This window comes from Chiloscyllium plagiosum, chromosome 4 (genome assembly GCF_004010195.1).
Source record: "Chiloscyllium plagiosum isolate BGI_BamShark_2017 chromosome 4, ASM401019v2, whole genome shotgun sequence".
In the NCBI taxonomy this organism is placed as follows: domain Eukaryota; kingdom Metazoa; phylum Chordata; class Chondrichthyes; order Orectolobiformes; family Hemiscylliidae; genus Chiloscyllium; species Chiloscyllium plagiosum.
Window position 1 is genome coordinate 136,376,734 of NC_057713.1, and position 12,359 is coordinate 136,389,092.

The window sequence follows — 12,359 nt, forward strand, 5'->3', positions numbered from 1 at the left end:
TGGGCCGAAGAAACTCTCTCCCGGCTACAAAACACATGAATACTCTCTACGTTTTCCCACCACCTGGAAGTGTTTTAGAGAGACGTTCCATCAAGGCATTCAAAAGATGATTATTTAAGTTAAAATATCATGTAGGATTAAGGAAAAAGATCAAGGAGAATAGCTTAAGGCCATGATAGTCCTTTGGAGACAGACCTGAGGGTCTGACTGACCTTCTGTTCATAACAGCTCTGTGATTGGATGTAGGTTTGCTCCCTGGAAGGTTAATTTCCAGATGTTTCATCACCCTTATAGATAACATCTTCAGTGGGCCTCAGGTGAAGCACGGTACATGATTCCTGCTTTCTATATTTTCTAAACCCAAACATATAAATAGAAAGCAGGAATCATTTACCGTGCTTCACCTGAGGCCCACTGAAGATGTTACCTAGTAGGGTGACAAAATGGCTGGAAATTAACCTTCCAGCTCAGCGAGCAAACCTACATCCAGAACCTCAACCTGAGCAATAAATCTTCTCAAAACTCGCTAAGTTCTGTGATTCTCTGTGATAAAGTTATCAATTTTCTGATTAACATGAGCAATTTGACAGAAGCTCATATAAACAATTTTTTTTGTGGAAGGATTTGTGTGTGTGCGCGTGTGGAACAGACAGAGAGAGAGATAGAGAGCTAAGGCCTTGATAGATGTGCACATACAAGTGTTTGGGTTGCTGGTGATGAATGGCATCTTCAGCACCTCAACGAGATTCCATATCCCTCACCTCAGGATTCCTCAGCTCCCTGATAATTATGGAAATCGGTGAACATGGGCATGTTTTGAACTAGGAGGAGAAAGTGAGGTCTGCAGACGCTGGAGATCAAAGCGAGATTCCATATCCCTCACCTCAGGATTCCTCAGCTCCCTGATAATTATGGAAATCGGTGAACATGGGCATGTTTTGAACTAGGATCAGACGAACCAAGTTGAGTGAACTAGTTCACACTGCCACCATATTCTATGCTGTCTGGGTAAACAGGACAGATTGCAATAGATTGCATATTGCTCTGGTACACGTGCGTTGTGTGTGAGCTCTTTTGATTTCAGTTGTTGGAAGCTGCAGCTCTAGAGTGGATCCACCCACTGACGTGGACTATCTAGTTTGGTTAAAATCAGAGAGAGAGTTGCTTGTTCGGTGCTGCAAGTCCGAGGTAGGATAGCGTATCATTTCACTGCAAGAATCAGAGTGTAACAGCAGAGGCAGGATCAGTATCCAGGATAGATTTGCACTTTTATTGTGTATTGATTGACAGTTTATGGGAAATTCCCGGTAAGTACGTTGCAAAATATTTTGGATTTAACCAGCAACTTTTAAAAGGAGGTATAATCTCCGGTTTAATAGTGTGACTTTCAGACTTCCGGCTGCGGGTTGAGTTAACGCTTTGTGATGGGGAGGGGAGTTTTCAGGAAATAAAATAGAACAGGTTTCAGTCTGCACGGTTTACCTTGGTCATTGAGATGAAAAACCGTAAAGGAGGATTATCCAGTAACGTTTCTCCTTTTAATAAATATCACGCTGGGTTTTAAAAATAACTGAGATTTATACTTAAGGGAGAGTGAAACTGGATTCTCGTGACATTTTTCTTTGACAAAGTTCATCGCAGTAATAAAAGATTCCCTTACAAAGGGGAGTGGTCTTACTCCTGCCATCCTAAAGAAGTCAGTTTGGTCGGAGACCAGAATTCGGGCCCTCTTAAAATCATTTCCAACTGCCCTGGGAATCAGTCCAGTCACACTAACATCGACCTAAAAACTCTCCCAGGCTAAACCTTTCCTTTTAAACTGTACTCTGTTCGGAAATGTTATGACACACCCCTGGAGCAATGGGGGACCTGAACGCGGACCTCCTGGTTCACAGGTAGGGACAATATCACTTCGCTAGAAGAGCCCAGGATTGAACCCACTAACAAAGTTGGAGTTAATTCACTGACCAGGTGAGTGTGGTTGTATTGATCTTACTTTGACTGAACCGTCTCTGGTGTTGCAGAGTGTAAACTCACACTGTGTTAAATTACACAGCGCAGAAACCACTTGTTGAACTTGTCTGAGTGTATTCGGCTTCTGGTATTGTTAGATTAGAAACTGGAAGCGTGAATTTCAGATTCTCCAAGGTGACAGATAATGAGCGGCAACTGTTTGTTTAGCAACTGGTCAGATTGCTGTTTCCAATGAGTTAGTGATTTGTGTAATTGTGTTTTAAAGGCTAGATTGCTCGGTAGTTTATATAATCATCATCGTGTTTTGTCCAGGGTACAGCTGGGAAGCAGAGTGCAGCTGGGATTGTTCACTACAGGAGCTGCCTACCCCATGGCTGACAGCACATTGATTGAGGAGAGCCGACCCTATGGCTATAAGGAGGGTTTGGAATGGGGCTATGAAGAAGGTGAGCTGGACAACTTTCTTAAAGTGGATCAATGGAAACATGGTATTTCACCCCCATTGGTATGCGTTTTCTTCATTAAAGAAACCATTATCAAGTTAAACTTTGTGTTTTAAAGTATTTTGTCTTAATGTTTGTCTTTGCTGAGAGATTTAATACAAACAGATATCCCTATCCCTTTGTAGGTACATAGTGAGCTTCCTTTTGAGAAGTTTTGGCTTATTAGATATTTTTTAAAGTCACCTCATTCCAAATCTGAGGTGATCAACTGTCATAAAAATTATTTGCATTTTTGATTAATATGATAATTTGTAAACTGTCCAACTCTCTTTTTGTGTTAAAATTAACCCATTGCTTCAACTTTAGCCTGGGAAAAAGCTTCTATTTGATTTTTGAATCTAACTTTAATTTTGTCATGTTTAAAATCCGTTTTAAAAGTATGAATTCTGAAAGTGAGTACAATTGCTGTGAATTGCTCTATTTCAGGAGTGGAATGGGGACTGTTGTTTCCTGAAGCAAATGGAGAGTATCAGTCCCCGATAAACCTGAACTCCAGAGAGGCAAAGTACGATCCTTCACTATTGGAAGCACGTTTATCACCAAATTATGTTGTTTGTCGAGATTCTGAAGTAATTAATGATGGTCACACTATTCAGATACTGCTGAAGTCCAAATCAGGTTTGTAAAAATGTGAAACTTGCCCATGTTGTGCAATAGATTATGAAATGTTGCTTTAGAATGTGCATCTTGCTCAAAGCATCATTTTGTTTTTCTTGTCATAATGTATGATAGGAGAGCTGCCCATGTAGATGGAATAATCCATTCTGTTTTACTATGCTGTTGTTCAGACTCCCCAGTAGATTAATATTGTGTAACACACAACATAAACAGGGCTAAATAAAAACTGAGACACTGCAGGAAAAACTCAGCAGGCCTGGCAGCACCTGTGAAGAGAAATCCGAGGAAGGATCACTGGACGTTATCTCTGATTTCTCTTCACAGATGCTGCCAGACTTGCTGAGCTTTTCCAGCAACTTTGGTTTTTATTTCTGATTTACAGCATCCAGTTATTTTGGTTTTCAATGTTTAGAGGACATTCTTTCTCTTAATTTCACTCACTCCAATGAAACAAAATTGTTTTCCAGAGAAGGTGACTGGATTTCTATCTAAATCCAGTTTTTATGTCAGAATTGACCTCCATGGCACTGGTTTGAATTTTACCCCAATGCTGTCCTGCTGGAAGATGACACTGACTTTGCACAATATTGAACATTTTTTTTTTCAGAAATGATTTAATGGTTATGAGCTCTTCCAGGATTCAGGCTTGTGTTGTGCATTTTGTCTTTTAAGTATATATTAAAGAATATTGAACTACACGACACAGAACAACATGCTGGATAAATTGTAAGCTCCTGAATGAAACTATAAATAAGTCTACGATCTGTGGCTATTCATGTTTAAGGCAGAAACATGAACAAAAACAGAAATAGGAGCAGCACGAGGCCATTTGGTTCTTCAAGACTGTCCCATCATTCAATAGGATCATAGCTGATTATCCAACTCCATTGCCTGTTCCTGCTTTTTCCTCACACCATTTGATTCTTTCAGCTTTAAGAACTATTTCTAGCTTCTTGGAAACATTCTAATGTTTTGGCTTCAGCTGCTTTCTGTGACAGAGTTCCACTGGTTCACCACACTCTCCTAGATGAAGAAATCTCTCCTTGAGTCGAGAATGAATCGGGTTTGCTGCATTTATTAAGTCCTGTTCACTTACTTTGTTGCCTCTTTAACAAGTACACTTCTGAATTGATTGGGTTAAATTTTACAAACTGGCTGTGAGGCAGTTTCCTCATTCACTTTGAGCACAGATCAAAGGTCAGTCTGCTTACACCATAGAGAACAGGATTGGCCAATCGGGCCTTGAGCCTGCTCTTCCATTCAGTAGGATCATGGCTGATTCAACGTTCCTCATATCCCTATCTAGTTCTGTGTCCTTGCAGAATAGGAAATTATATATAGATGAAGCAAGATTGGGTACTAATGAAATGTATATGTAAGCAAATGGGTCTTTGCTGCTCTCTGGTGAGGTTCAAACTTGTGGAAAATTAGACTTTGTTCCTTGATGTTGAAAATCATCGTTTTCAGATTTTTCCTTGTTGGCCCAATTAACTGACTTGCCATTGCCCACATTGATCAGGGTTGGGAAAATGAAGCCTGAGGAAATCATAATGACTCCCATAACCAAACTCCACCCCCTACTTGTGCATTCTTTTGGGTCACAGGTTACTTTGTCCAATTTCCAGGTCACAGGTTACTCTGTCCAATTTCCTTTTGAATGTTTGCAGTAAATCCTACAAGGTTGACATGGGTTGACAGTTGGGCGAGAGTGAGGACTGCAGATGCTGGCGATCAGTGATGCTGGAAAAACACAGCAGGTCAGGCAGCATCCGTGGAGCAAGAACATCAACGTTTCGGGCAAAGCCTTTCATCAGGAATGAGGTTGGGAGCCTCTGGGGTGGAGAGATAAATGGGATGGGGGTGGGGAGAGAAGGTAGCTGAGAGTGCAATAGGTGGATGGAGGTGGGAGTCAAGTGATAAGTCAGCGAGGAGGATAGGTGGGAAAGACTATGGACTGGTCATGAGGATGGTGCTGAGCTGAAAAGTTGGAACTCTGGTAAGGTGGGGGGAGGGAAAATGAGGAAGCTGGTGAAGCCCACATCGATGCCCTGGGCTTGGAAGGTCCCGAGGCAGAAGATGAGGCGTTCTTACTCCAGGCATCGGATAGTAAGGGAGTGGCGGTGGAGGAGGCCCAGGACCTGCATGTCCTCAGCAGTGTGGGAGGGGGAAGTTGAAATGTTGGGGATGACAACTGTCAAAATAAGTATCTCTCTCGCCTCTTGGTCGTTTGTTCTGTGTCAGACTACTCTCCTACGAACCTGACCTTGAGAATTTTTTAAAACAGAGGGGGAAGTTGAAATGTTGGGGATGACAACTGTCAAAATAAGTATCTCTTAAACAATCAACCTGATTCGATACATTTGAATTTATATCTGTGCTCCACAGATCTCTCTATTGTACCAAACTCCAATGTCTAATCCACACGTATCTCATCTAATTTCATTTCTATATTTATTAGAACTCTTATCAAATCACTTCAAGATCATGTACTGGACTAAGAGTAGATCATACAGCCTTTGAGCCAAAGACTATGCTTCTGTGTTCTTGATTATAAATTATAGTCCCATAGTCTCAAATCCATAACCAGTGGAAACAATCTCTCGCCCCCCCTTCATGTCTACATTCTTTCAGAGTCAAGTTTCCCAGCTCTCTCAATCTGTAACTTTGTTTTTAATGTGATGTTAATCTTGTAACTCTCTACTGCACCTTTTTCCTTGGGACCACTCAATAATAATAATATTGAGTGTGAGGAAATGGAGTCTGGATACACTATGGTAAATAAGGCTGAATCAACAGGGTTATTGTGTTTGGATTTGCTTGGCTTGGCAATACATCAGAACATGCACTTTAGATTAATTTAATGATACTAGTGAACCATCAACAATTTATCCACATCCTAAATTGTCTTGTTCAATAGCTTTCAACACACAATATTGGTGCTGGCCCAAACCACACAGATAAAACTAGATATTAAATGACACTTACAGAAACCAGACCGGTTCTCTCAATCGCAGCTGTGCATATCTGGGGAGGTGATGTGCTAGTGGTATTACCGCTGGATTGTTCATCCAGAGACCAGGGAAAGGTTCTGGGAATCTGTTTGATATGCACCATGGCAGGCAATGGAATTTGAATTCAATATAAAAAAAATCTGGAATGAAGAATCTACCGATTATAACAAATCCATAATGAGAAAAGCCCATCTGGGTCACTAATGTCCTTTTAGGGAAGGACACTGCCATCCTTACCTGACCTGGTCTGGTCTACATGTGACTCCAGACCCACAGCAATGTGATTGACTCTTAACTGCCCTGTGGGCCATAAGGGAGGGAAATAAATGCTGGCCTAGTCAGTAATACCCTCATCTTGTGAATGTTTTTATTCTTATTCAATCTATTTTTCTTGTTGAAGGTTGTAAACACTTTTTTTTTTTCAAAACAGTATATCATCTAAATCCACTTTTGATATGTCTTTTCTGATTAAAGGGTGAACAGCAAGACCCTTAGCACCAATTCTCCACGACAAAAGATGGTTCCTATGTAGAACCTCAGTGATCTGAGGCTGGAACAATTCCTTAACTGTAAAATGTCGCTGCTGGGGTCACAGGACAGAATCTAATTAACTATTCCATTCTTCTACAACATGAGGTTGTTCTATTATACAGTTGACTAATTGTTTGTTTTTGTAGAGTAATCATTGCTGCTAAAGAGAAAATGTGGGAGTTCATGCATAATAAGGGCTTACAAACTTTATAAACATAGACTGATACTATTATTGACTGGGGCACTTTCCCCCTGCTTTTCTTTGAATAATAGTATGTTTATTTGTTCATTCACTTGGAGTTTGGGCTCTGGATGGCATCTACAACAAATCAGAAGATTAATTATGGATTGGGAAAATAAAAAAAATTAAGCTATTAATTTCCATGTAATATAAAAATAAATCACTTAAGTTGCATTATTATGCAGAAATTCTCTTTTTGCCTCAAGGAGGAACCAAACCTATTCAAATAGGGCACAATAATGAGGAAGAGAATCTGTCCTCACTTTCCTAAAGTTCTAGATATTTAATGAGAATGGTGTTATTATTTGCAGATTTAGAATCCCCACAATAACCTGGTCTACTTCTGTCATCTTTCTGATTTTAAATCACTTCATTAAGGCACTATTTTTAACTCCAATGGAATAAGTGCAGGGATTTAATATTTTTCTATTAGCCTACTTTCTGGACTATTTTATGACCTGCAAGAGGAAGATTTTTCAAAGTGTTTTTTTACTGTTTCCATTGATTTTGATCGATTTCAGCTCCGACTAATCTCAAAGCATTTCATTCTATGTTTATAACAGATGAAAATGTATTTGGAAAGTTAATGTCTATAAGCAACTTAAGTTTTATGTTAAATTTCTGGATTTTTTTTTTGACCATTGACAGTTTTAACTGGTGGCCCACTGCTTGGAAGTCATGAATATGAATTACACGAGGTTCGATTTCACTGGGGCAAAGAGAACCAGCGTGGTTCTGAACACACTGTTAATTTTAAAGCATTTCCAATGGAGGTAAGGGTGAAACCAAAATGGGTGCTTGTAAATTGTAAAGATTTGTAATGGAATGCGTGAGATTTAAGACACACCTCTTTTGGAAATTGAAAAACAAAGCCAAAAAACGCAGATGCTGGACATCTAAAACAAAAACAGCAACTATTGGAGCAACTCAGCAGGTCAGTGAAGAGAAAGCAGAGTTAACGTCTCCATTCCAGTCACCTTTCTTCAGACCTGAAAGTTATCTCTGCTTTCTCCCCACGGATGTTATTAGACCTGCTAAGTTTCTCTAGCAATTTGTTTTGGTTCTCCAAAGTTGTGGTGTTTCTCAGTTACTACTTCCTGCTGAGTATCCAGTCCAAACAAGTTTCTTAATGCATTGTGGGAACTCAATAATATGTAAGATTTTTGGATATTCTGATCATTCAGCAGGTCTTACTCAGCTAGTGTTGAGGAATTAGATGCTGAATCCTGTGTAGCTTTGCTGTCAGTTTGTTTTTGAGTTGCTTTTTTCTTTATCCACTCTACCCCCTCCAAAATGTTCAGAGCTTGTTGGGCATTACCTCAATAATTCAGCTTGTTTTTGTTGTGGTGTTACTTCCCTGGAGTGTCAGAGGCTGAGGGGTGACCTTGGAGGTTTATAAAATCATGAGGGGCATGGATAGATAAGATCCTCCCCCTGGAGTGGGGGGGAGTCCATAACTAGAGGGCACAGGTTTCGGGTGAGAGGAGAAAGATTTAAATGTGACCTAAGGGGCAACTTAATTTTAAAGCATTTTCAGTGGAGGTAAGGGTCAGACTGAAATGGATATTTGTAAATTGTCAAGATTTGTAAAGGAATACATGACGTTTTAAGGCAGCTTTTTCTGGAAATTGAAAATCAAAACCAAAAACTGCAGAAGCTGTATTCTGAAATAAAAACAGAGGGTGGTGTGTGTGTGGAATGAGCTGTCCAAGAAAGTGGTGGAGGCTGGTACAATTGCAGCATTTAAAAGGTGTCTGGGTGGGTATGTGTATAGAAAGGGTTTAGAGAGACATGGGCCAAGTGCTGGCAGATGGGACTAGATTAATTTAGGTTAGTTGGTCAGCATGAACAAGTTGGACTGAAGTGTCTGTTTCCGTGCTGTACATCTCTATGACCTGCTCTTGGATGGGAATGGGTGGTGGAGAAGGGGATGGTTCCTTTGGAGGTGTGAGGTCTTTACATTTTGTATCATAACTTGAAGGCCTGAAGATTTGAATGTGCATTTAAAAATGTTTAATAAACAGAAAATAAAGAAAAAAAAATACTGCTGACTGTCCTCGGTATTGCAGCCTTGAATCTCTACAGCTTTTTAATCTGACAACAGGAAGTAATAATTTGTTCTGAAGTGACTCCATGGAGCATTAAAAGGTCATTCTCTATCTTTTTTTTTTGTTTTCAAAGTCAGTCACTTAATTCTGCTGCCTTCAAATAGGGCCATCTATCACTCAGAACATTCCATAAAGTGGGAACTCTGAAATTCTATTTTCATTTAAAAATAGGAGCAATGAATGGCAGAGCTGAAAGACCAGAATCTGGTGAAAAGATTCTTGATCTTGCTTTATAAATGGTCATGCTGCGCTGGCCAAGTCTATTTAACAAAGGTTCAGATTTTGGCTGTATTTTACACAGCAGCTTAAGTTACTGCTTGAAGACATGGAAGCTGGTGGGGGTGACTGGGTTATTCAGTATTCCCTTCCTTCGGTTGTGGTAACTCACTTACCTGTAGCAGAAAGTGATCCAGGGTGACAGTGAGAACATGTGAATGAGGAGCAGGTTCAGTGAACACAGTCTGTAGGAAAATCACTGAAAACAGCATCTTCTTATCCTGGCATTGCATTGAATGCAAGTTTCTGACAGAGCTTGGAAAAAGTAATTGCCCTGTATTGTTGTTCTTTGTAGTGGGGCTTGGGGTAAGGACATGACCTCAAAGTCTTTGAACTCCTTTATTGAGTCCTGAGGGCTTCAGGTCCCCAAGTGGAAAATGAGGTGCTATTCTTCCAGCTTAGGCTGAGCTTCACTGGAGCACTACAGCAAGCCTGAGACTGAGATGTTAGCCAGGGAACAGGGTGGGGTGTTAAAGAGGCAGGTAACTGGAAGCTCAGGGTCTTTTATTTGTTTGCGGGTGCAATGTAGCTGTTCGGTGAAGTGGTCACCCAGTCTACATTTTTCCCAGTGTAGAAGATATGCCCACATTGTGAGCAGCGAATGCAGTAGACTAGATTGTGAAAAGTGCAGGCATAGCTCCACACACGAGGCCTTGTCATCGCATGGGCTGCTATCCTATTCAACCCCTTTGTCAGGTACTAATGTTCCCCATTAGCAGCTCTTCATTCTCCCAGACTGACCTTTACCCATTCCTTTGTCGGTCCAACTGTTTTTCTCTATCTCCAATTATTGTTTATTCCCCCCCACCCCGTGTCCATATCTTCTGTGTAAAAAATTAACCTTTTCTGAGCAGCAATCAGTTCCTGAAGAAGGGTCTCCGATCCAAAATGTTAACCCTGCTTTCTCTCCACAGATGCTGCCAGACCTGATGAGGTTTTCCAGCAATTTGTTTTTGTTTTTGATTTTTTTTTTTTAATATCCACAGTTATGGAAGACATGGAAGCATCTCATTGGGACAATGTGTCAGGATACCAATGCAAGAGGAAACTCACCACTTTGGGGAGAATGCTGATTAGTTGACAGACTCTGGTAGAGGTGTTGCTTTGGAGATTTAACCCACCATTACAGATTGACAGTTAACTGTCAGTCTTTGTTTAAATTTTAAACCTACCATGTTGTGCTGAGGAATTTCCTTGAAATGAATCACTAAATGGCTGATATCTATTTTGTTGAAATGGGCAGAATATGTACATGTTCTTTCTGCCCACAACAAATAGGGTCCTGTGTATTTAACACATTGGAGCTTTCAGTGCACACATTGGTCACACTGAAACATAGAAACATAGGAGCAGGAGTAGACCATTTGGTCCTTCAAGCCTGCTCCACTATTCAATACAATCATGGCTGACCATGCAATCTCAGTATCCCTTCCCCCCCCCCCCCCCCCCACTCCACAAGCCCCCCCCACCCCCAATCCCTTTCGCCACAAGGGCCATATCCAGTTCCCTCGTGAATCTATCTAATGGACTGGCCCCAACAGCTTCTGGCGGGAGAGAATTCCACAGGTTCATAACTCTGAGTGAGGAAATTCTTCCTCATCTCAGTCCTGAATGATTTACCCCTTGTTCTGGACTTTCTCAACATCGGGAACATTCTTCCCACATCTACCCTGTCCAATCCCATCAGGACTTTGTTCCTATGAGATTCCCCCTCTTCTAATTTCAAGAAAGTACAAGCCCTGTCTATCTGATCTATCTTCCTAAATCTGATCTGATCCTAATGCCTGACAGTGAAGCGATTTTAGTCATGCAGGAGGAGGAAGATAAGCCAATTATGTGATTGTGGGTTACAATTAGAGAATAATTAAACTAGGGGAGTGCAGACCACCCTCGAGCAATCGAGAAGCTGGTTGTTAACCATCTCAAAGCTGGAGAGAGGATAAGGGAGGGATAGGTGTTGTAGTCCCAGAACAGATTTCCATACCTGAAGGATTTGGAGGTATTCAGGCTTGGAGTTCTGTGCTAATTAGGAATAAACCACTGGGCTACACTTGGATGATGGCAATCTAGTCATTAATGAAAACTGAAGAATACAACATGTGACAATCTTTGTCATGAAAATTTTGTATCTTGCAATCTTATTTTCCACAACCACCTGATGAAGGAGCGTCGCTCTGAAAGCAAGTGCTTCCAATTAAACCTGTTGGGCTATAACCTGGTGTTGTGTGATTTTAAACATGTGCCAATGTTCTCTGCTTCTTCGTTGAGGCAGTCTGATTGCTGTGTGAGCAGTTAGACTACATTGTGAATGAGGATTACCGTTTTCAGGGCTCTGTGTTGAAGAGCATGACCAAACCCCTGCCATTTCATGGACACACCTACTAAGAAGATTGAACGTAGTAAGTCGGAGCTGGTTAGTGGGTTTAATATTGTGCATTTGAAAATTGTGGCTGATGTTCCTTGTATTTCCTGACATGGTGCTGGACCCAAGTAACTGGAAGTGGAGTCATACAGTTGACACTGGATGACCTCTTTTGTGTCTTCCCACTGCATTTTTTTTACAGACTTTGTCTGCTTAATTTAAGCAAATTTTATTTAAGATTGTCTTATGCAGAGACCTGAACTATTTTTACTGCTGATTCTTCTGAAAACCTATGAGATCTGTATTCTGTGTGAGACCTCTTCCCTTCCCCACAAAACCTAAGTATCTTCTGTGACTAAATTATTTGTTTATGCCTGATATTTGGAGCTACTGCAGCTTTCTGTAAAAGCAGTGAGTTGAGCATTAGTGTGTTCGGGAGACTGGCATCTAATTCTGCTGTGACGTCAGAGTAAGAAGATAATACTTTCATAATGCCTTGGTTTTAAGTATGCCTTTGGGCATTCTAGGTTCCAACAGTTAACTATCATTGAACTGGTCTTTTTTTTTTTAATATTTACAATATCTGTATTTTCAGCTCCATCTTATCCATTGGAACTCTACTTTGTTCAAAAATGTTGATGAAGCTCTGGGAAAGAAAAATGGAATAGCGATCATTGCTTTGTTTGTCCAGGTAAGAATTTGTTTACAATCAAACAAATGCTTTGCCCTCACCTG

General features: G+C 40.6%; 1 protein-coding gene across 6 annotated transcripts in view; it reads left to right on the forward strand.

Annotated features, from left to right (window-relative positions):
• Nucleotides 1-1,089: 1,089 nt before the first annotated feature.
• The window catches only part of ca8 (carbonic anhydrase VIII), a 65,492-nt gene continuing 54,222 nt past the window's right edge, over nt 1,090-12,359 (forward strand). For 4 of the 6 annotated variants that reach the window (XM_043689316.1, XM_043689320.1, XM_043689317.1 and 1 more), the window contains exons 1-5: nt 1,178-1,307; nt 2,287-2,420; nt 2,904-3,095; nt 7,527-7,651; nt 12,220-12,315. In XM_043689316.1, coding sequence (XP_043545251.1) covers nt 1,294-1,307; nt 2,287-2,420; nt 2,904-3,095; nt 7,527-7,651; nt 12,220-12,315 — 561 coding nt within the window. In that variant the 5' untranslated portion in view covers nt 1,178-1,293. Of the gene's footprint in view, nt 1,308-1,450; nt 1,972-2,286; nt 2,421-2,903; nt 3,096-7,526; nt 7,652-12,219; nt 12,316-12,359 lie in introns of those variants that run through there. The other 2 variants (XM_043689319.1, XM_043689318.1) reach the window with 2 other exon arrangements.